This window comes from Zootoca vivipara, chromosome 3 (assembly GCF_963506605.1).
Source record: "Zootoca vivipara chromosome 3, rZooViv1.1, whole genome shotgun sequence".
Taxonomy (NCBI): Eukaryota; Metazoa; Chordata; class Lepidosauria; order Squamata; family Lacertidae; genus Zootoca; species Zootoca vivipara.
The window spans coordinates 56,000,787-56,026,754 of record NC_083278.1 but is presented as its reverse complement, the minus strand read 5'-3'; the positions used below and the strand labels follow the sequence as shown (position 1 = coordinate 56,026,754).

General features: G+C 40.3%; 1 protein-coding gene across 8 annotated transcripts in view; it reads right to left on the bottom strand.

Annotated features, from left to right (window-relative positions):
* The window catches only part of LAMA2 (laminin subunit alpha 2), a 377,555-nt gene that overhangs the window by 175,816 nt on the left and 175,771 nt on the right, over window positions 1–25,968 (bottom strand). For all 8 annotated transcript variants that reach the window (XM_060272671.1, XM_035109029.2, XM_060272672.1 and 5 more), the window contains exon 13: window positions 6–107. In XM_060272671.1, the coding sequence (XP_060128654.1) occupies window positions 6–107 (102 nt within the window). The remainder of the gene's footprint in view (window positions 1–5; window positions 108–25,968) is intronic.

The following is a 25,968-nucleotide window of genomic DNA, read 5'->3' as shown; positions in this document are numbered from 1 at the left end:
TCTACCTCTATGATGACATCAGACTGCAGCATTGCTTCCGCAGCATCGTCTTCCCCTGTGAGGTCATATGAAACGGTAAATTTCAGATGTCCTCCAGCAGCTGTTATCTGTGGTAAAGAAGAATGATGCTGATTACATAGCAGAAAACATGCCTTTAACCATTTTGAACTACTCTTTTCCAATTACAGCGCTTTCAAGGGAAGGACTTCTTGTATAGCAAAAGGACATGTGGATGATAGAGAGCCCCAAGGAAAAATCATTACAAACTGTTCATTTCCTGTACACGACTCTCTCTCCTCCCACCTCCAGTACTCCAAATAAGCAATTCTGATAGAAGTGCTTTCAGACACTTCTAAAGGCTGGGAACCAAGCATATATGTTCTTTTTCTTTCTAAAGTGCTGGATATAAATAAAGTTGGTGGTTTTTTAAAAAAATATATAATAAAAGCCATAGCTATACCATAATGTTTTTGACTCATTTTTCTTATTGGAAAAACCCTAATGCGCAAGATATAATATTTGGACGATACTAAATTGCTGGAGGGATTAGGGATGCATGTCTCTCTTTTATCATGTCCGCTTCCCATCCTCTCCAATTCCCAGGTTCAAGGCTCAAACAGAGGGACTCCATGTCCAATCAGCCTGGAGGACTAGGCTGCAAATACTGAATGTGTCTTGCGAAGTATAACCTAAAACAGAGGGGATCTGTCCCCAGGAAGTAAAAGCAAATCCAATTAGGAAGAGTGCCACAATCTTGTTCTCCTACAGGCATATTTTTCTGAATGCTGCCTTTTCCTTCACATTTGTTCGCTGCCTCAAAACAATGTGAGGCAAATAACCTCAAGGCATATTTTGACCCTAGAATGAATTTTCTTTCTGGACTTTTTGTTAACGTTTTTAAAGATGCTGATCCCAGCATTCCAGAAAATAGGAAGCAAACTAGACTTTTCTCCTTCTTTTTTTGGAACAGCATCAAAAGCAAATCACAAATGACAGTATTCAGAACAAATACTGGAAGAATAAGGCAAGCCAGTCTATATATTCAGGTATAACAAATATATATCTCTCTCTCCTTTAGATCCCTCCTCCCCACAACTCTCATTCTCATCCATGTTATTGAAGAGAATTATGTGGATATTCTTTGAGGCTGTTCATAGGGAATTATGTGCTATCTTCCATCATCATTTGTTATACAGGAGTTTTCCCCCTCCTTGCGCAAGTGTGTCTGAAAGCATGAAGCCAATGTTATGCTTTCTAAAGAAACATAAATGAGGTTCGTAGAGAGCAGGTACACTTTCTGTGTACCACATTCTGTATATTACAGATGCTTGATAAATAGTAACAGAAATCGTATCAATAAATTATATCAAGCTTGTAATTTTCTTTTTTTTTAAAAAAAAACATGTTTGGGTTACTTTAGGCCAGCGTTTCTCAACCACTGTTCCGTGGCACACTAGTGTGCCGCGAGACGCTGGCTGGTGTGCCGCGACGTGCCGCGACTGGAAGGGCGATTTGCATTGTCACGTGCCTGGCGGCCGCCAATACTCAGCACTGACCCGCCGGAAAGCAATATTTCTCCTCCTCTTTCCCAAAGCTCAGTGCAAACGAGCCTGGCGGCCGCCAATAAACATCACTGACCCGCCGAAAAGCAATATTTGGCAAGTGTTTCTTACAGTCATAATTATAATATAGGGCGGCACAGAGTTAAATTTTTTAACTTTTTTAATGGTGGTGTGCCTCGTGATTTTTTTCACAGAACAAGTGTGCCGTGGCCCAAAAAAGGTTGAGAAACACTGCTTTAGGCACCCACAATGGACTCAGCTACATTGGTAAAGAAAACGTGTTTTATATGCGCTGTATATGCGATATAACACTGAGACACCAGGTGGCGATGTGGAGTCCTGTCTTTCCCAACTGGATTTCCCTGTATGAGTTCACAACGCGTTTAACTGAACCACTTCTTTGATGTGTCTAGATCTAGCCTGAGATTACAGTTACCATTATTTAAAGTTTCCCTCCAATACAGCAGAAAAACAAAACAAAACACCAACACCACCAGTACGATTTCCTGAGCAGTAATTTCATTTCAATGGGGCTTCTGCAGAACATCCTGGTGGATTATATCTCCCAACCATATATAGAAGGAATTATTTTTTGGAACACTCTTTAGAAATGTAACAAATACTAGTAGTGCGTATATAACCCCCTGTGCTCTTTGCTCCTGACACTTAAGTGGTAAAATTCAAATATCACAATGGATTTTTGGCTCTAATTTTTGACTTTCTCAAAGAAAATGCAATAATTGAAAAAGGCAATAAGAAATTATTGTGTTAAAATTGATGCATTCTGCACACTCATGCTTTCCATTAACTATAATATAAATAACTGGTTCCCCACTTCATCTCTCTAGTCTTATGATTCTGACATTTCTTCAGTGATGCACAGGGCCTGCTTCATCATGAAGCAATACTGTAGATTGCATAGGGTACCCAATTTGGGAGGGGAGAAGCATTTTCAACCCCTCGCCCTCATTCACTGATCAAGTCCCATCCAATATAATTTTTTTTACCACAAAATAAAGCACCGACATGCTAGTGTTGAATACAACTAAGGCCTGCATGAAGGAAATAAAAATTCAAACATTGGTCCAAGGGCGTACCCACCACGGGGCAAGTTAGGGCAGCTGCCCTACTCTAGAAGCAGGGCTGGTGGGCAGAGGCGGAGCACAGCCCGGCGGAGCGCGAGTTCGCCATTCCCGCCGCGCCGCGCCGCACCCTCCCTCCAGCTCCCCGTCGCGCCCTCAGGCAAGGCCAAGCGCGGCGGGGAACCAGGGAGCGCGGCGCGGTGGGCGGAAACGCTGAACTCGCGCTCCGCTGGGCTGGGCTCCGCCTCCGCCCACCAGCCCTGCTTCTAGGGAGGGGCACAGCCCGGTGGAGCGCGAGTTCGCCGTTCCCGCCCACTTTGTGGCCCCTCCCCTTCCGTGCCTTGGCCCCTCCCCTTGCCCCCCCCCTAGTTTTGATCCTGGGTACGCCCATGCATTGGTCCTTGTGTATATGTTGCCAGTTTGGACACACACTCTTCAGTGGCAACTACAGGCTAGTATGTTTTCAGTATGTGTGGGCAGCGGTGGAGGAAGCCGCTCCGGCACTCAGAGCGGCACCCCGCGACGCAGCGCACATGCACAGCATTGCTATGTACGACACATGTGTCACTATGTAGCAACTCTGCGCATGCGCGCTGCGTCGCAGGTTGCCGCTGCCTGTGCTCCAGCGCCGATTCTGGCACCATCCATACGCCGCTGGAGCGGCACCACTGGCAAGCCGCGGAATGAGGTTTTTTACCAGGCGGCTTGGGAGGTGCCGTTGCCCTGCCGCCTGATAAAAAGCCTCGCTCCGCAGCTTGCTCGCTCCGCAGCTTGCTCGGCACGCTCAGGCAGAGGTGAGGGGCAGGCCAGGGAGTGGCGTGCTAAGGGTCACCCCCCCCCAGGGTGGCACCTGGGGCGGCCCGCTCCCATCGCCCCCTTGCTACACCCCTGTGTGGGGCTGTTTTTTTACTCTCCAGGAGCAGACATTAAGAAAACAACATGGTCCATGCCTACCCCCCCCTTTGTGCCAGGTATAAGGGAGGAACAAGAGAAAAAGCCGAACTATCTATCGAAGCAACAGAACCGATTTTGCACATCACTAGATTTGGTTTAAGAATCCAGACTTAGTAATGGTTCTGGGAGATGCTAGGACAATAAATCTAAATAAGAAGGCAAGATTGAATCCCATCAATTATGGGCATCTCAATCATTTCAGATCCCTGTGGGATCTGATTTCTTTCCGCAAGGCCTGTAAGATAGAGTTGTTCTGCCTTTGGCCTTTGGCTTGGAATAAGCCTGATCTCCTCCTTTTCCTTTTCCTTCTGTGATGGAACCCCTATTTGGGGACTTCCCTGGCTTTTTTTTTCTGGCCCACATAGGACCAGTCTGGATAGTTGGCCTTGGTGAAGATTTTACGTTTTCTCCCCCCAAACAGTTTCCACTGAAATGAGGCTGCATTTAAGTTTTATTTTAATCCTGTTTTTAAGTTGTATTTTAATCAATTGTTTTTATACCTGATGTTAGCCACCCTGATCCCGGTCTTGGCCAGGGAGGGCGAGGTATAAATAAATATATTATTATTATTATTACTACTACCACCACTACTACTATTATTACTATTATTATTATAATTATTCCAAACTAGTACCTTCTAATTCTGTTTTCTTTCCAACCTACCTCACAATGTTCAGTTTCATTTTGGCAAACCCACATATTTTAACTAGCCATGGACAGGCCACAAAATAAGGGGTGTCAACATTTGTCTGCCCTCCACAATTCATTCCTTTTCTTTGATACTGTTAGACCATACTGAGACAAAACGACTGGAAGATGGCCTTGGAGTTGTGAATTGTCCTATTGAACTCCCCCCCCCCCCCAGTTTTATAAGCATTCATTGCAATATATCTTTAATGACTCAGCACTGGAATTTTCAGACAACCTTTTTGAAAAAAATTAATAATCAAGGAACTATAAACAAACATGTGTCCAATGCCACATATCTCAGTGCACAGTAGGCAGGAGAAATCCCCCACCCCAAATGGCAATCTTAGTGTTCAACAGCCTGCCAACCTAATGAAAGACTGACTGGCACCCGTGACAAAGTACTGAATGGAGAACAAGCCACCTTAACAGATGGGCAGTAAGTATGTTTGTGCCTCATGTGGGTTATAGGATTCACAGATGGAGTGTCTGAACATCTGTTTGCTTTAATTTACATGCTTATGTTTTAAGGAACTGCTCCGTCATTAATCCAGCCCAGGGTTGGATTACAGTTTTTTGAAATAACAAATACTAGCTGGGAAGTCATAAGGAGAATTTCATATGTGTTCGTTGTATTTAGGGAAAAGGGCAAAAAGAGAGAGACGTTGAAATGAATTCTAATGAAGCTCTTACCATGGAAACAAAGTATGTAGGTCTTATCATTTTAATATAAATTCTCAGTTACTATTATATATTTTAGTTCTGCTGAAGTTCTGTTTGTTAAGAAAGGAATGAGTTTAAAAAGAACTCGCTATCTTTGATAAGACCTTCGTCCAGAGTTTGCATTGGTATAACAGATAAAAGGAAAGTAGCATTTCCCTTTGCTCTGTTTGAATAAGTATATAGAACAAGGGCATTTTTAAAATAAAAAAAAGTTTTGCTCTCTGTAAATATTTTCCATGTGGATGCGATATTCATTTTGTTGCACAGCAAATCCCATAACCATTCCTCAGTGTCAGCTTTAGACATTTTTGCACCTAAAGCAAATAGTGAAAAACCCCTCTCCCCCTGCAATGAACTACAACATATCAAGCTGGGATAGTCATTTCCATTGGGTAGCTTTGAGAATTCCCCCCAAAATAAGTCTTCTGAAGCCAACATATGACTATAGTCTTATAAAGGATGGTTACTTAAGCTAGTAACCATGTATAGGCATGCACACAAATTATCTTTAGGAAAAAGCTGATGCTACTTGTTCCTCTTTTCAGAGAGTTACCCTTTATATTTCAGGGGGGGAATTCAATCTACTTTCAGGTGAAATTGCTGTTTCGTAGATAAGGTAGCAAAACAACCCCAACAAAGGTAAAATAAATGTACTCCAAAATAGAAGAGTAGCAAAACTACCAAATGACTTTATTTTCCCATGGAAACATCATGTGCCTATAGCGTCACATAGGAATGCCATTTCTAGACATTAATTCCCCATTTTCCGATATAATATGTAATGGTCTCTGAAACTCATTCTGTAATTCTCCCAGGTGGAAATTATTTAAACACCATATATACACACACTGTATATTATGGGGGCAATAGGAAGGCCTCAATTAGTCCTTGGAAATCACCCAGTCTGGCAAAAAATAATGCTGACAGCTGTGACAGTGTTGCAGAATATGCCAGGTTTTCCCCATTGAAGGGTTATTAAAAATCTACTAAGTGCTTCATCAGAATTATAAATATTATCCAAACCTCTAGCTCATCCTGAAAGTAGAAAAATTGAAAAAGACAAGCTCACCAGCTGCTGAGTAGATTTTTTCCCCCAGTAGCAATTGCTTTGTTGTTACTAAACTATATAATTCAATAATTAGAAGTCAGTGAAATAGATCAGCGAGGTATATGGTTGTGGGGAAACACTGACTTTCTTTTTCATCTTCTTATATTGTAATTGATAAAGGAAAACATTAAGGTGAACGTTGAACCTATTTTATTGTCCACAAAGATAGGGTTTAATTGGTTCATGCTACTGGCTCCTCAGCAGAAATCCAAATGGACACAGCAAGTAGCCTTAGCATTGACCGTTTAGCACTGTTGACTGTCTTAAAATGGAAGCGGCTTCATAATCAGACTGAATAAATGCTCACAGATTACTCATACTTGAGTAATTATTTTTTTAAACCATCAGAAGGGCAAACAGAAGGCTCAGACCTTTGCGGAAGCCTTGCCATCTGCCTTGAAAAGAATCCCTGATCGCTAATGCTCTATGCCTGTGTGTGTGTGTGTGTGTGTAGAGAGAGAGAGAAGGTGGGGAAAATACCCTGCCAGTCATTTGGGTGGTGATCAAAGTACTCTAAGCATGCCCAGAGCAACTTCACTTTTATAAAATACCATTCAAATATTCTGGGGGGTCAGCCCTAGAAAAGAAAGCAGATCCTGGTGCTGAACATGGGTGCCAGAACAAATTGAGTCCAAGATCAACCATCCTCTGCATATGGATGCAACTTGTTAACAAAAGTTTGAAATGTGCCAAAGATAAAACAGAGGGCGCAGTGTTAACACTGATTATCATCACGAAAATATTTGTAAATGCTGAAGGTTTGTCACAGTCTTTTCTGCAGGCAGTGCAGGTGGGCTGACAAACCAGTAGCTGAAACAACAGCTTGCTTCTGGTTTGCTTGAACAGTTAGAATAAACTGCTGTTCTGCCAGTTTGGATTTAACAGGAAGGTGTGCCTTATTTAAAACCAATAGAGGAAGCTTTCAAGCGTCTCTTCTCATGTGCAAAAGAGGAGCGAGCAGGCAGTGGCAGAGCTTCATGCTCCGGCACTGGGGGGTGGAGAGTAGGAAGGGAGGGGTGAGGTGCACGTCCTGGGGGAGTGGCCCACGTCCTGGGGGGGGGGAGCCACGATGGCATCCCACCAGGATCACACTGCCGGGGGCAGTGCGCTCCCCCCCGCACTCTTCTTCCTCCGCCAGGGCGAGCAGGAGCTGTTATGTGAGTGCAGAGTTCGCCATGGATTTCAGCATTGGGCCTCTGTGCATATTCCCCAAGCCACAGAGACTAATGTTCTTTATTCCAGGTTGTTAGACTGACAGCCTGCAACTGCAGATCTGCATGTTTTCCCTATCTCTCTCAAACACCTAGCAGTAATAATGCACAAAGGAAGGTGACAAAAGAAGTCACCGTTGTCTCTGCAATAAGAGTCTTATAAATTGACCTCAACTTTTTCCCTTGCCATTGGTTTCAACCCCAAGGTCCACACTTGTAAGATCAATATGAAGTTGTAACTTTCCAAGGGTCTTGCAGGAGAAGGGAAATGTTTAGTAGCAATCCACAGGCAGTGAGCCAATAAAGTGAGTTTAAGACACTCCTAAGAGTTGGTATTCGAGGTATGAAATACTATGTATATTTTCAAAGATTTCAGGAAACGAGTGTCTATATTTCATCCGCCCCACACTAGGAGAGGAGCCATAACTCAGTGTTACAACAGATACTTTGAATACAAAAGTCACAGCGTCTCTAGTTAAATACTTGGGAAATATCTTTCGAAAGCTGCCATTGGTCAGAGTAGAGGCTTTGCAGACCAATGGTCTAACTCACTATGAGACAGTTTTATATTCTGTAGTCTCCAGTAAGCATTAAATATTTCTGGTGCAAGTGACCTGGAAATGGTTGTTGTTTAGTTGTTTAGTCATGTCCGACTCTTCGTGACCCCATGGACCAGAGCACGCCAGGCACTCCTGTCTTCCACTGCCTCCCGCAGTTTGGTCAGACTCATGTTGGTAGCTTCAAGAAAACTGTCCAACCATCTCGTCCTCTCTTGTCCCCTTCTCCTTGTTCCCTCAATCTTTCCCAACATCAGGGTCTTTTCCAAGGATTCTTCTCATGAGGTGGCCCAAGTATTGGAGCCTCAGCTTCAGGATCTGTCCTTCCAGTGAGCACTCAGGGCTGATTTCCTTAAGAATGGATAGGTTTGATCTTCTTGCAGTCCATGGGACTCTCAAGAGTCTCCTCCAGTACCTGGAAATTAGCTGACCATTAGCTTTAGTCATTAGCTTCTGTGTGCAAGCTGAATTACTATTCCATAGTCATATTGTACCTGCCTTAAATCCTAGCATACAGTGTCACTTAGAAACTATTATCTTCATTTTCATTTCCCAAAGCGTTAAAAGATGTACCACTGCTGTTTAACCAGAGAAAGCATGGGTCGCTAATGGTGAGAAAAGTGGCTTCTTGCTGCATACCCCACAGTTTGTAAGTAGGCTGAATTATTTGGAATGAAAGAGAATACATGAATGCAAAATAATAACAATAATTATTTTTGCAGGTAGCAAGGGGCTGATAGAACGGCAAAACCCATTTCATAAATTGACCTGACATAGAATATCCATTACTCTCTGTCAAAGTTACCTATTTTAAGGTTAAATGCATTTGAAAAAGAAAGCAGGAGAGAGGGAGGAAGGGAAGCAAAGAACATTAAACATGAAGCAGAAACACAGCAGGTTTGGTTCTTGGGACTTTTTGACATCCCAGTTATTTGTGCATAAAAAACAGATTATGTTTAAAGTAATGATACTGTAATATATGGTTATATTTCATCATCTCGAGCAAATTTCTTAACTGCCATCTATCAAAAGAGTAAGAAATAAAAGGAAAAGCATTAAAGGAGAAAATATATAAAACTTTATGAAAGTGACAGTTATCATTCTTTCTGCAAAGAACTAATCATATTGATACTTCAATAACTTAAACATGCTTCTTAATACCTTCCAGATCATCATGAACTTTCTCACTGAAGATCTGTAGCAGTTTCATTCACATTTTTAAAAAGAAGCAAAACAAAATTTAGTTTTATCTATAGCTAATGTAATGGCCGTGCTGGTTAAAGTAGGGTTGAGGTGGGGCTCTCAGTTCCATGATCATTAAAATGGGAGCTTCATGCTCTGGCACCGGGGGAGGAGAGCAGGCGGGAGCGAGGCTAGCGCACATTCTGGGGGCGTGGCACACCGCCTGCGGGGCGGGGCAGGCAGCCGCAAATGGCACCCTCGGGATCGCGCTGCCTGGGGCGGAGTGCCCCTATCACCCCCCTCTTCCCACACCCCTGCTAAGGGGACACATATAGGATTTGTTGTCAAAGATCTAACTGAAAGCTTTGTATTCTTATTCCTTCATTTAGCTGTGGGCATTTCAAACTAATTTGCAGATGACCCTTTCTATCACTCACAAATGCAAAAACAGAATGTGATGGAACTAGCTTCAAAGCACTTTAGGACCTGCCATAATGCTTTTCCTGCCATAATGCGGGAGCCAGTGTGGTGTAGTGGTTAAGAGCGATAGACTTGTAATCTGGGGAACCGGGTTCGCGTCTCCACTCCTCCACATGCAGCTGCTGGGTGACCTTGGGCTAGTCACACTTCTCTGAAGTCTGTCAGCCCCACCCACCTCACAGGGTGTCTGTTGTAGGGGAGGAGGGGAAAGGAGATTGTTAGCCGCTTTGAGACTCCTTCGGGTAGTGATAAAGCGGGATATCAAATCCAAACTCTTCTTTAGATTCGTTTTGAAAGGACACTGGTATAGGGTGAGGAGGAATTTATTTGAGTATTTCTGTATTTTTGGAATAGTTATAATTGTATAGCTGAAGATTACTTAATGGTTTCATTTAAGTCACATAAGTGCTGATAACCACATGGCCAGCATCACATTAAAATAACAAACCCAGATGTGCTGGCCTACAGATGTGCACTGTTGACATACCAGCAGTCCTCATCTTGGGTAGCTGTGCAGGTGGTACATAGATATATATATACAGATGAGCTGCAGGATGTACCAAACACCTATTAAATGTAATACTGGCTACACTCAACTGAACCACAGGCAAGTGCTTTTGGTGGAGCAGCATCAATCATGCGAGTGCATGATAGCGGCTAAATTGGAACCCCACATGCATTATACATTTAAAGCAGTACTATGCCACTTTAAACAAAGAACCCACCAAAGAACACTGGGAGCTACTGTTTGTTAAGAGTGCAAAGGTTTGTCAGGAGACCCCTACTCCCCTCACAGAGCTACAAGTTCCAGAGTTCCCTGGGAAGAAGGAGTGACTGTTAATTGAGAAATAAAAAAATTCCTTCCAGCAGCACCTTAAAGACCAACTAAGTTTTTTATTTTGATATTAGCTTTCGTGTGCATGCACACTTCTTCAGATACACTGAAGTGTGCATGCACATGAAAGCTCATACCATAATAAAAAAACTTAGTTGGTCTTTAAGGTGCTGCTGGAAGGAATTTTTTTATTTTGTTTCGACTACGTCAGACCAACAGGGCTACCTACCTGTTAATTGAGAAGTGTAGCTCTTTGAGGGGAATGGTGGTCTCCTAACAACCCTCAACACTCCTGACAACCTAAAACATGGAGAACTTCTCCATGTCCCTTTGAATTACCCAAACACAAACAAGCACTCATGAGCAGCAAAGACCGGGCTTTTAAATTATAAATCACAAATAAAAATACACTGAGGAGGGTGTGATTAGTGTACTTTGTATTACGCCCAAACATTTTAATTTAATTTAATTTGTTCTTGTCAAACATCAATGCCTTCCTCTCAAAGTTTGAGTGTATATGTTGCACAAATGTATTCGAGTCAGACTTCGATGTCCTAATACAAAAAATTCTTGCTATAAATTCAAATGTTTTGCTTTAGTCTCCTAACTCTTCAATATTTAGGAGCACCCTGTGGTACCTTATATTTAATGTAAATGGAATAGCTTGAAGCAATTATAAACTTTAGGGCTAAAATAGGATATGTGGCTAAAAGAGCTATATATTTCTGCAGAAGTGATTCTATGAAAGCTATAGCACAACATATAAACACAGACTGCTGTTGTGGGGCAGTGACTTGCAGTGCTCAGAGAGGCCACATGAATACCCAGCTCCTTTATATTGAAACCTGCCCAGTAGCTCCCTTTGGCACTGGAACTCTTTCAGCTGTCACCTGGACAGTACTTTGGGCAGAGGCCCAGGGCCCCAGTCAGCACAAGGCCTCATTTTCACATAAGAGGCAGTTGGGTCCAAATGGGCCCACATTTTGAAGTTCTGATTAGCCTTACACTTACATTGAAATCTAAAATAACAGAGCACATATCCTTGCGGGGAAATAGGCTCGTCCCACTGGTTAACACAAGGCTTGCTATCCTTGGTTTGATGGCTTAATCAATGTACATTCATGGAGGAAGTGTTTGAGGAGCTACTTTGGCTTTTGTGTCCATAGAAACACCCATTATAACAACGCCTAGAATGGAAGCGAGGCGGAACTTGGTTACAGGGCAAAATACATATACGTTAAATAAATAAATAAGATGGACAGACTTATTTCTTCAGTAGGGCCAATTTCAAATATTTTTTATAAGTATACTTAAAATGCTGTATAATGGTTACTTACAACATTGCAACACTGAATACATAAAGAAATCAGGAGTTAACCAAGTTGCACAGTGAAGTGTTATAGCATTCATAACTGAGATGTTAGTTTATGTCCAATGCCTTGTTATTTTCTAAGTGCTTCAGGGATCTTTCCTGCTTTTAAAATATTTGAAGATACATATTTTTGATGAATACACAGTGCATTAGCTGCTGGGGCTGTACAGTGTGTGAGCACTCTGGTCTTACATTTCAATTCTAAACATTTATATAACTGTCAATAAGGCATGCATATATTCACTATGCGATTTCGATGGAAAAATGTTTGTCACCGTTTAACATTAACTATCAGGTTTCAAAACATGAACATAATTTCCATAGAGTGCTGTTAATTATCATTTTACTGGGACTACAACAACATTGTCATTTGATTCCCTCCCTCCCTCCTCCCACAATAAACTATAGGAGCCATTTATGAACACAGCATTGTTTACCCTTTCCTAAGAAAACTGACTTCTTGCTCCCCTAAGTCAGGCTCCCAGGCATTTGCAAAAAATTAGCTCAAAGTTCAAAGCAGGGCATGAAAACAGAGACAATCTGTCATGGTGTATAAGGCACTCCTCTTCTCACACTCTTGTGGGTGGTACACATATTTATGCAGCTTTAGATAATTTTAATTTACGTCAAATTGTTTTCTTTGAAAATGATCTACACAAATTCTTTTTCCTTTTTATATAAAAAAGAAGTGTTCTTTTATGTGTCTGCGTGCCTCACAAACACGTCACTTCATTGCTTTGGAATAGCTTTCTATTTAAGTAGAATGTGGATAGCATTAAATTTTATTGCTGGCCAAAATGGTTAATTTAACCCTGAAACCTAAACATATACATTGTATACATATATACAAGTTGCAGAATCACAGGATTTTAATACTGAAAGACATCTTAAGACAAAATAATGATGATGATGATGATGATGCATTTTGTTGTTCACAACATTACACTGTTGTTGAAAAATGTTGTTGTTGTTCACAACATTACACTGCCAAGCTAAGGCTGAAATCCTATTCCCTTGGCTGGGAAGTAAATGGAACTTACTTCTGAGCAGACATGTGCAGTAAGTACTACAATGTTAATCACAGCCAAAATCCCTATTCCAGAGACCCATCTGCTCTTCCAATCAATATATAGTGTTCTTACATGAGAAAGGTTCTCTGATTATTTCAGCTAAGTGGTGTGCAGTATTCAAGACTGAAGTGAATGGGAAAGCTGTAGTTGGTAGGGAAACTCTATCACCATCAAAGAATCAATGCAAACCCTTCAACCACTAAGGATTGCTAGATTAGTGTGAATATCCCAGTTCTTGGGTCAACAATAATATTTACTGCAAGTCTGAAAGTCAATATAAGATGGCTAATTAGCAAAAGAACAGCATTTATGTTATTGTGTTTTTAATCTACTGGCAATAGCAAAGAGATTAAGTTGTGAATATATCTGGCTACAAATCATCCCCTATGCCAGAGGTCACAAACCCAGTGCTCATGGCCCCAGGAAGAGGTTTCATTGATTTATCATGTGGGGGCAGGGAGGTGGAAGAAAAAGTGATGGTGGTTACTTCATTGGTCTGATCTCCAGCCACATGGATGTGAAGTGGGCAGTTGCTCATCCCTGCAGAGGAAGGCTTTTATGTATTTCTTTTAAAAGGGGGGAAAAGAACAGCAGGGATAATCCCTTTTGCAGGATCATTTGCCCGTCACACACAGGCAACTGCTCAGCCCTACAGAGGGCCTTTATTTTGTTTGGTGTTTGGTGGAGTGATGGGGATGGCCCCACTCACTAGTGGAGAGTGTATGAACAGCAAAGTATGAACGTGGAGAGTGGTTCTTGGACACATTCTCTACAATATGTTCATGGGCATCTTGTGTGACATTGAAGAGGAAATCAAGGGTACTTCAGAAAAAATGGATAAAGAGCTAAGAAAGATCTGGACAAAAGTGATAAAGAAGACCAGAAAAGTCAAATTCTGAAAGCATGATCAAGATATACACAGTCAGTCAATTAGGTATGCAGTCTAGGAGTGTTATTGTACTCTTCAGCCTCAGTGGCACGAGGGACCTTCTACCTCCTGATGATGATGCACTGCCTGCAACCTCCCCCTGGACCAAGATAGGCTGGCCATGCCCACACCTAACTTCAAGGTTGGACTACTGCAAAATTATTTTGAGTGCTTTTGAAGTTAAACTGCCTTTAAAACTGCACCAATACAGAACACTGTAGTAGGATTTGGACCTAGGATTTGGCAAATACATATCATGCCTGCATTGAAACAATTCCAGTGGCTTCCAGAAAGTTTCTGAATTCAATTCAAAGCACTAAAACCTTTGAAGTCCTACACTGACTTAGGACACAAATATTTGTTGGACTGACTTTCCCTGCAGTCATCTGCCCATTTGCTGTGATCATAGTCTGAACCCTGTCTCTGGGTTTCAAGTGCAGCAGGTGGCAACCAGATGCAAGGACTTTTCTGAAGGGCTTCTTTGCTTCCAAAGTGCCCTCCTGAAGGAGGCCTACCTAGTAACCTCATTGCTATCATTGGAGTGTAAGTGATATGAACCATGCTGATCACCTAATGCTGTCTTTCCTTTCTTTCAATTACCACATATTAAAGTCAATTTCTCAAACACAACCTCATGCTTTCACAAAGAAATTGCCTGGTTCCTTTCAGTCATTTGGGCCACTGCACGACTAGAACAAATTAAAGCTCTAGCATCTCCAAGCTGCAGGGGCAAAAAATGCTGAAACAGCATGCCAAAAGCTCTCAAATTAAAATTTTCTGGATGTTCCCCTGTATTCCCTACTGTACATTTATTGTAAACCAGGCTTGAGCAACTCAGGTTGCACTGAGCTGAACACATCAGCCATGTTCTGTGGCCTGCTGGGTGCTTGTCAGTTGCTTGCCTTTTGCTATGCAAGATTTTTGGTGGGTTATAAGGCTTTTGCTCAAAGAAGGTAGTAGCTTTAATTAAGAGGTGATGGAGGAGGATATATTTTCCAGAAAGGAGAAAGGTCTTGCTGACACTGGATTAACAACTCTGATGCTACCCACACTCACAAAATAGGAGATTCTCTTATACAGAATTATAAAAACACACAATGTCAGGTAGCATTTGATGTGGCTGAATGAGTTTCATTCCTGAATGAGTATCTACAAACTTGTCACTTACTTTTTAAGTGAAATGGTGAACAACCTTTTGAGGATCACAGTTTGATTCATGTCTATCAGCATCTTTTTCAGAATGTTTTAAAGAAGCACAAGTAAATTGTCAGAAGCTACTTACTCCACTGTAGTTAAAGAGGCTACTTTAAAGTAGAGAGTGTGTGGATTGCAATCGATGTGTTATAATGCCAGAATCCACAGTCATATATCTACATAGCGTAGAAGTCTTAACAGTAGCTTTTCATTTCTAATTTACGAGTTTATACAGTTCTATTAATCGTATGGTTAGCAGGCAATGCAGAATTTGTGTAGATTTGTTTTCTTTGAGACTGAAGGAATTTATCTTCTGAAATGATTAATAGGGTTTGACACTGCTCAAAGCTCAGTTAGACACAATCTTGCTTATAGTAGGAAAGTTAGAAATGTTAGCATAGAAATTTCTCTGGTTATTTGAAAGACAATTACTACCAGGCTAGCTGATAGAAAGGTCTAATCATGAAAAGATAGATAACCTGCAACACTCTCCCCCCCCCTCTCTCTCTGTGTGTGTTTTGCTTACAAAAGGTAACTCAATAACTTTTGCTTGGTATTCATTTAGGTTGAGATTATGAAACCATATTATACAAAATAACAGTTTATGCTCACTGTCCCATTTCCCATGTATATTGTGTGTGCGGGTGCATGTGTGTGTACTTGTGTTTTTTAAAAGAACTCAGACATAGAATAAATATCATTTTTAGCACCTGGAGTTTTCCCTCTTTTTTCCCTACTTTTGTTTTTGATCCACCTAAAAGCAAGCACTCTTTTTGAAACATAATTTGGATTACAGGTAGGATTGAGGCAGAAATTTGTTCAGTTTCTCATTCTAATGCAAACCTATCCAATTGCACTTCCCAAACCAATATGCGATCTGAAGCAGCCATCATTCAAAATTTGTATTTCTATAAAGCTTCTGCTTCTTCTGTCCATTAACTCCAGCATAACATTATGCATGAACCTTAAATTGTGGTTAATCTTAACTATAGTTTCTTGAAAAAAGCTAGTTTCAGAACCCATGGTTTGAAGTTGGCTTGTTTCAATCAAACCATAGTTAAGATTAATCACAGCATGCTGGGTTTCGGTAGCAGAACAAACTGCAGCTAATCAAAAGTGAAAGCTTCCACACTCCTTGTGTTTATCCTAGAAGAAAAAAAGGGAGCCCACAAGTATAGGGCCAGCCTAGGATCACTCTCATAAACCATGGTTTAAATGTTGTCTACAAACATCCATTACAGTCAGAGATTTCATAAGTTTCACATGAAATGGCACTACCAATGGCCTGCCTGAAAAAAATTGTTCGCTCTTTTTCTTTCAGTATTCTGCATAGGCGACTATGCATTGATCACATTTAGCCTGAAGTGATTTGAACATTTTGAACAAATCAGGCAAAAATGGACCCTGAAAGTGTTAAAAGCAGTAGCAGACATTTCTCTTGTCTGCTTCATATCTTTCCCTATAATTCCACATGACTGAAGAAAAAGTGAAGAAATCACAAATTACCAACCTTATCAAAAACAAGACTTTTATCTTGGAATCAATAAGCTAAGCTTTAAAGTGACTGTTTCCAGACTTGCACAAGCAGACACAAATTCGTGCTATAATTGTAAACATGCTGAATGAAGATATTATCCTGCCACGCAAGAAAAGTCTTCTTAAAATAGAAAACTACATTTCCTCAGGATATTGATGTAGCCTTGCTGGATCCTACAATAGATAGGAAAGTGGATAATGTACTGTAACTTCACATGTGAGAACTTATTAACTTAAGTGACTACAATGGCTGTAAGTAATCCTCAACTCTTAAAAGAGGAAGATTGCACCTACTATTTTGTTGTTCTGTCACTATCTGCTAATGTGACCCATTTTCAGGTAGTAGGAGGTGCCCTAACTAATTTGCAATTGTGCCTGTCAATGGCACATTTTATGGATGGAATGATTTGTATTATTTCCACACAGGCATTTTGAAATGTACAAATAAAATCTGACTGATTTGATTATAAAAGGAAAGGACTTTGTGTTCTCTGACAGAAAATTCAATTTCTGGGTTTTGATATTATTGCCTTTTTCATGTTGTAATCATGGCTCAGTGCATCAGCAGGGAACTCATATTTCTAGTAATCCTACAGTTACAAATTAAATAATAATAATAATAATAATAATAATAATAATAATAATAATAATTTATTATTTATACCCCGTCCATCTGGCTGGGTTTCCCCATCCACTCTGGGCAGCTTCCAACAGAAAAATGAAATAAAATAATCTCTTATACATTAAAAGCCTCCTTAAACAGGGCTGCCTTCAGATGTCTTCTAAAAATCTGGCAGCTGTTTTTCTCTTTGACATCTGATGGGAGGGCGTTCCACAGGGCGGGCGCCACCACCGAGAAGGCCCTCTGCCTGGTTCCCTGCAACTTGGCTTCTCGCAACGAGGGAACCGCCAGAAGGCCCTCGGTACTGGACCTCAGTGACTGGGCAGAACGATCGGGGTAGAGACGCTCCTTCAGGTATACTGGACCGAGGCCATTTAGGGCTTTAAAGGTCAGCACCAACACTTTGAACTGTGCTCGGAAACGTACTGGGAGCCAATGTAGATCTTTCAAGACCGGTGTTATGTGGTCTCGGTGGCCGCTCCCAGTCACCAGTCTAGCTGCCGCATTCTGGATTAGTTGTAGTTTCCGGGTCACCTTCAAAGGTAGCCCCACGTAGAGCGCATTGCAGTAGTCCAAGCAGGAGATAACTAGAGCATGCACCACTCTGGCGAGACAGTCTGCAGGCAGGTAGGGTCTCAGCCTGCGTACCAGATGGAGGTCATAGACAGCTGCCCTGGACACAGAATTGACCTGCGCCTCCATGGACAACTGTGTGTCCAGAATGACTCCCAGGCTGCACACCTGGTCCTTTAGGGGCACAGTTACCCCATTCAGGACCAGGGAGTCCTCCACACCTGCCTGCCTCCTGTTCCCCACAGTACTTCTGTCTTGTCAGAATTCAACCTCAATTATGGCTAGTAATTTATCGTTACTACAAATTGCTCTGGCTCTGTCGTAAACTGGTTTAGCTCCACTGGATTGAATGTAGTGGATACATAATGATTTATATAGAGTGAAGCTTGGATACATAATGATTTATATAGAGTGAAGCTTTTATGGCTTCTATAAATGATGAATATATACTTATGAATATATACTTATGAAGAAAAAATCTAACAAAACAAACTGTGACCATAGCAGCTAGGAGTATGATGGAGATTTTACAATGTACATTGAGAATAAAACAAAACAAAATTCAGAAATATTTTGAGTGGTGCCCTAATTAACTAAGAGCTTTCTAAAGAGTTATAGAATGCTCTGCCTCCCCCAAATCAGCTCTGGAGGGTCTGGAAAAGCCCCAAAACAGAGCAGGGGAGGAGGGGGAATCATTTCATCTGACAAGCAAATACATTTATGTAATGGAAAGATAAGAAAAGCATCATCAGCATCATCATTATTAAACTTTGTATGACTAAGGATGGCAATGAATTCCTCCCTTTGATTGCACTAACCATGAAAAGCTTGTGGGGCAGAGGAAAGGTGTACAAGCCTTCTCTCTGACAGCTAGACAATTCACATGAAACGTAATTCTTCATGTGAAAGCTCTTTCCACTTGAAAGCAGAGGTGGTGCAGACTGCACATGAAAAAAAATGTACAGTCTTAGTATCTGGAAAGTTGAGCCAACCCACAGTCCAGGGGCAGCCAATGTGGTCATCCCCCCCATCCCCAGATATATACCACCCTATACCCGGAGGTCTCAGGGCGGTTCACAAGACCACAACATATAAAATCAAACCAAAAGCAATAACTCAATACCCCCCCCCCAAAAGCGCCACATTCTAAAAGGGTGTTGGATGTCAATAAGATCAACCAAAGGCCTGGTTAAAAAGGAACATTTTTGCCTCACACCTAAATGTGTCTAATGATGGCGCCAGGTGAACTTCCCTGGGGAGAGCATTCCATAGACGACGAGTCATTGCAGAAAAGGCCCATTCTCATGCTGCCATCCTCTGGACCACTTGAGGAGGAGGCACACAAAGGAGGGCCTCAGAAGATGATCTCAGGGACCAGGTAGGTTCATATGGGAAGAGGCGGTCCTTAAGGTATTGCGGTCCTGAGCCACTTAAGGCTTTATAGGTCAAAACCAGCACTTTGAATTGGACCTGGAAACTAATTGGTAGCCAGTGCAGTCAGACCAGGATCGGTGTAATATGCTCAAACCAACCAGAATTCACCTGGCTGCTGAATTCTGCACTAGCTGAAGTTTCCGAACCGTCTTCAGAGGCAGCCCTACGTATAACACATTGCAGTAATCTAACCTTCAAGTTACCAGAGCATAGACAACAGTAGTTAGACTTAACTGTCAGGGGTCCTTTACCTTTTTTTAAAAAACATAAAATTACAGTTATTTATATGGCTTACTCTCCAACCGTCTGACCTCAAAGCCGTTTGCATTTTTAACATGTCTTAAACTGGAAGTTAAAATGCATAAAAACCATGGGGAATCTGAGGACGCTACAGAGTCACTATCCACTTCATACAAAAATAGGTGGGAGTTCATTTTGGTTGGCCGTAATTCTCTGCTCCAAACAGGATGTTGAACCCTGTCCCAAAGAAGTTCACTGAGAAGGGCAACTCAATCTACTGTGAATTTATAACTGTTTATACAGTTAACAAAATAACAAGAGATCACTGGCAGAAGAAGTGTTTACTTGTTTAATGTCTATTATTAATTCATTTAATTTCACATTTGTGCTGTGACGCATTAAAGTTAACGAAGAGAAATTCATTAGTTTTCTCAGCAATACCAAATACACATTAGGGGCATTTTCAGTATCTTTTTATATACAACATGCAGACACATTCCTGAGTCAATAGTTTGTAATTTCCTGCAAAGTCAAATTTCCAAGCAGAGATATTTTATATTTTCCTGGTGTTCTTGAATAACCCTGAACAAATTCAAAACAGTTCATTGTCAATATGTACATTTTTCATCATTTTTCATCTTAATTATATATATATATAATTACAGTTATTTATATGGCTTACTCTCCAACCGTCTGACCTCAAAGCCGTTTGCATTTTTAACATGTCTTAAACTGGAAGTTAAAATGCATAAAAACCATGGGGAATCTGAGGACGCTACAGAGTCACTATCCACTTCATACAAAAATAGGTGGGAGTTCATTTTGGTTGGCCGTAATTCTCTGCTCCAAACAGGATGTTGAACCCTGTCCCAAAGAAGTTCACTGAGAAGGGCAACTCAATCTACTGTGAATTTATAACTGTTTATACAGTTAACAAAATAACAAGAGATCACTGGCAGAAGAAGTGTTTACTTGTTTAATGTCTATTATTAATTCATTTAATTTCACATTTGTGCTGTGACGCATTAAAGTTAACGAAGAGAAATTCATTAGTTTTCTCAGCAATACCAAATACACATTAGGGGCATTTTCAGTATCTTTTTATATACAACATGCAGACACATTCCTGAGTCAATAGTTTGTAATTTCCTGCAAAGTCAAATTTCCAAGCAGAGATATTTTATATTTTCCTGGTGTTCTTGAATAACCCTGAACAAATTCAAAACAGCTCATTGTCAATATGTACATTTTTCATCATTTTTCATCTTAATTATATATATATATATATATATATATATATATATATATATATATATACTCAGTGTTCATTTCATAACTTCCTCGCTAGGAAAAATACTCTCAGCCAGGCAGTCATGAACTACATGTATATAGAAGCTGTTAATGTTTGATGTTATCTTGTGTTTCTAATATTCTACTTGGCAGCCACCCAGAGAGGCTGGGGCAACCCAGTCAGATGGGTAGCATATAAATAATAAATTTTTTATTAATTCTTCTTATTATTTTTTTTTTTCAATTTAAAAAGTAAACTTTATTGAATCATTTTTAAAAGCATGTACAATAAAATTATATGTTCACAAAATCCAAACAACAAATATGAAAATAAAACCACTTCCCAACTCTTAACGTGTCGCTTATTTCTCCTATTCACTATATTCTTGCGTTGTCATTTCTCCATTTATATCATATTAATATAAATCCCTTTCCTTTTCACTTGATTCTTTTAACAAAAAACCCCTATTCTCTTCTAACCTAAACAGACCCTTAACTCCGTTTGGATATTCTTCTTCCTAAAATATTCTTCCACATATTCCCACTTTTTAATCAATTTCTGTTTCGATACATTTCTAATTACGGCAGTCATTTTGTCAAGATTCATAAATTCAACTAGCTTTATCTGCCAATCTGCTACCCCTGGTGCCTCTTCTTTTTTCCAATTCTGACCTATCAATAATCGTGCTGCTGCACATCCATAAAGAAAAATGTCTCTTCTATCCTTAGGGAGGTTTTCTGGAAGCAAACTTAATAAAAAATATTCCGGTTTTCTTTTAAAAGTAACTTTCACTATTTTTTTTAATTCCTCATAGACATCCCCCCAAAATTTTTTAATTTTTATGCAACCCCACCAGCAATGCATATAATCCCCTATCCTGTTACTGCACTTCCAACAATTTTTATCGGTATTTTTATATATTTTGGCAATCTTATCCGGAGTAAGGTGCCAACGATAAAGCATTTTCAGCATATTTTCTTTGATTCCTTCGCAGGCCGTGAATTTCATTGTTCTCTTAAACAAATTTTCCCATTGTACTTTATAGATTGGTTTGCCCAGATCCTGTGCCCATTTAATCATAACACACTTTATTTCCTCATCTTTTAATTCCCATTCCAAAAGATATTTATAAATTTTGGATAATAATTTGATCTTATTGTCAATTATTAATTCCTGAATCTTGGATTTCCCTTTAGGGAACCCTTTTACTTTATGCTCCTTAAAAAGGCTTTGAACTTGGATATATTGCAGCCAACTAGCACAATTTGACCTAATCTGCTCATATGATTTCAATATTAATTGGTCTCCTTTCTTTTCTAATACATCTTGATAAGTTAGACAATTTCTCTTTTGGATTTTCCCTCCCACTGCTGTCATTTCTAGTGGGGAAGCCCACCATGGGATTTGAGGTTCCAATAGATTCCTGAACTCCAACCAATTTTTAAATAAAGTTTTCTTTAAAACATGATCTGAAAATTGTTTAAATTTATTTCCCTCTCCCTGAACCAGGTAAGTATGCCAACCAGATGTATTTCTAAATCCCTCCACCGTCAATATTTCCTCATCTTCCAATACAAACCATTCCTTGAGCCAGCAAAGGCAGGCGGATGCATGGTAAAGCCTAAGATCTGGAACCCCCCAACCCCCTCTTTCTTTAATATCCGTAAGCAATTTGTACTGTATCCTTGGTTTTTTCCCCATCCAAATGAAATCACTTAAATCCCTCCTCCAATTATCGAAAATTTCCTTTTTACCTACTATAGGCAGCATCTGAAATAAGAACAGCATCTTTGGGAGTATTGACATTTTAATTGCCGCAATTCTTCCTGAAAATGAGAATTTCAAATCTTTCCATCGGTCAATATCCTTTTTAATCTCCTTCCAAACTCTTCCATAATTATTTTCAAATAAATTTATATTATTTATACCAATTACAATGCCCAAATATTTGAATTTTTTTACTATCTCCCATCCTAAAGATTTCTCCAAATTATCCAATTCATTTCCCTTTATATTTTTGACCATCACCTTAGTTTTTTTCCCATTGATTCTAAGCCCCGATATCTCCTCAAAATTTTTTAGAACTTCCCTCAAGCCTTTAATTGTTTCCTCTGGATCTTCTACCATTACCAACATATCATCCGCGAAAGCGCTGATCTTATATTCTTTCCCCTTAACTTTAATTCCTTTAATTTCTTTGTCTTCCTTGATATCAATTAACAGGAACTCAATTGACAGGACAAACAGCAACGGGGAGAGGGGGCACCCCTGCCTCGTTCCTCTTCCTATCTCAAATTCCTCCAACACCTTATTATTCTTATTATTCACTGGGTGACTTGGGGCTCTGCTTTATCTCTCAACCCAACTTACCTCACAGGTTTGATATGAGAATAAGAGTAGTAAAGGACCATGCATGTTGCCCTGAGTTCATTTGCAGAAAAGAATGAATATAAATGTAAGTAATAATAATTTGGCATTAACTATATTAGCACTGATCAAAATGATACCCATGGTCAGAGCAATCCTATATACAGTCCTACTGTGTTCAGTGGTGTGCAAAGGATGGAGCCTATGTACCGTAGATAACAATGATAGCACTCTCATATACATACATATATATAAAGTGGCACCTCGGTTTATGAACACAATTGGTTCCAGAAGTCTGTTCATAAACTGAAGCGAACTTTCCCATTGAAAGTAATGGAAAGTGGATTAATCTGTTCCAGACGGTCCGCAGAGTACTTAAACTGAAGCGTTCATAAACTGAAGTGAACTTTCCCATTGAAAGTAATGGAAAGTGGATTAATACGTTCCAGATGGGTCCACGGAGTACTCAACCTGAAGCGTACTTAACCCGAAGCATTGGTGTAATTGGTTCCGGAAGTCTGTTCATAAACTGAAATGTTCATAAACTGAAGCGAACTTTCCCATTGAAAGTAGTGGAAAGTGAATTAATCCGTTCCAGATGGGTCCGCGGCGTTCGTAAACCGAAAATTCATAAACCGAGGTGTTCATAAACCGAGATGGCTGAAATATGGCCAAAGGGGGCATTTGCTATCACAATGCCTCTGAAAAGATGCTACGTCGTGATATAGCATCATTGCAAGTGGGGCAGCGTAGGGGAATGGGGCAGAGGTATTGCAGCAAAACTTCTTTTCCAAATAGTTTTTCCTACCCAACTGAAATGACAACCCCACCACCACTTTTCTGACTTGCAAACCTGGTTCTGAAAGGGAGGGTTAAACTCAGCAATATTTCACTGTCACACAAATTCACCAAGCAATGTTTGGAGAATGTAAATGTTACAGACATAAGAATGGCCCTGCTGCATCAGGTCAAAAGCCCACCTAGCCCAGCAACCTGTTCTCACAATGGCCAGCCAGATGCCCAAGGGAACCTCTGAAGCGGGATTTCCAGCAACTGGTCTACAGATGCATACTCCCTCTAACAATGGAGGTAGAACCCAGCCATCATGACAAGTAGCCAGAGATAGCTTTATCTTTCATGAATTTGTCTAAGCCCTTTAAAACAATCCAAGCTAGTGGCCATGACTACAACTTGTAGTAGTGCATTTCCCATTGTTTTCACTAGGTACTGTGTCGAGTTCTTTTTAATGAGAGAGAACCAGATCCTCAGAACATTGAATCCACATTAGAAAGGTTGTCCTTTTCATTTCCCTTTTTGTTTGTGCGAGAATGGAAATATGAGGAATCAGTGTCACAAGGAAAGCTATACAATGGTGCCTCGCAAGACGAATTTAATTCGTTCCGCGAGTCAATTCGTTTTGTGAAAAAATCGTCTTGCGAATCACGGTTTCCCATAGGAATGCATTGAAATTTCAGTTTTTGCCCATAGGAACGCATTAATTAAATTTCAATGCATTCCTATGGGAAACCACGATTCACAAGATGAATTTTTCGCAAAACAAAATTCGTCTTGCAGGGTATTCGTCTTGCGAGGTACCACTGTAATGGAACATGTAGCTCTGGGCTTCCTACTTTATAGCACTCAACTGCATGTTTCTTAAAAATCTGCAGATTCATTCTAGCTTTGCGATGTGTCTATAGACATACATTCAAGATCATTTGATGAGAAGTAGTTATCACTTAATACACACTAAGCACCGCCCCTCCCCAGTGCATTTCCTTCCATAGTCTTCCAGTGCATCTTAATTGGTGATGTGAAATGCACACTGGAGTTAGTAAGTACAGTGGAACCTCGGTTTATGAACACCTCGGTTTATGAATTTTCGGTTTACGAATGCCGCGGACCCATCTGGACCGGTTAATTCACTTTCCATTACTTTCAATGGGAAAGTTCGCTTCAGTTTATGAACGCTTCAGTTTATGAACAGACTTCCGGAACCAACTGTGTTCATAAACCGAGGTACTACTGTAAAGGAAAGGCCTATTACTCAGTGAAGAAGACGCATATGTTTGTCTCAAAATAGTTCTCCATAGACAAAGTCCCATCTACTGTACATAGGGGAAAAAAATGTTTTTAGCTGCCCCCATTTGCTCACCACCTGACCTTATTTACTCATTTCAGTATCTGTCTTGAGGCCTCTGCAATCCAGCTATCTAGAGATAAAAGCAGGGATACTGATAGCTATTTCCTGGATGAAAAAGAAGTGAGTAAACAGCTGACACTCTTTCAACACAAACCTGCAAATCACCCTCTGAATTTGTAAACAAAGTACAGGTTGAAGTGAGTTTGTGGGCTATCTCTCAATAACTGATTATATAAATAGGCCCAAAGAGAATGGGAAATGGGGTGGTGTTTTTCCCTAGATTAATTCAGAGTGAGTGGGTGCATGTTAAGTAGAATTCTATGCCTCAAACGAGTATCAAGATTCTTGATTTAAGCAGCAAAGCAGTGTAAACTAGAGGGATTCTCTGTCCTTGGCAAGGGCTTGCAATAACAATAGATTAAATATAATTAAATCAAATATTTAAATCATAAGATACAGCTGACCAAACATAATCAAGTCTATTTTATTTGATTAATGTCAAAGTCAGCTGTTATTTGAAACCTATTGCATAAATTAAATAAAGTGGATCTGGTCAAGTAGTTGTATTAAGGAGCAAGGAACTTGTAAAACTTATTTTTCAATATAAACAGAATACCAAACTATTTATTCAAATTTAAGAACATCACCGCCTCAGAACCAGAGTGGGCAATATATTAAATTTATTTGTTAACCATGAAAATCACTGGGCAAGTCTCAACCTAACCAATATCGCAAAGTTGTCAAGGGCATACAAATTGCTATCAGCTCCTTGGGGCTTGGAGTACAAATGAGATAAATAAACTTCAAAATCTCAGGT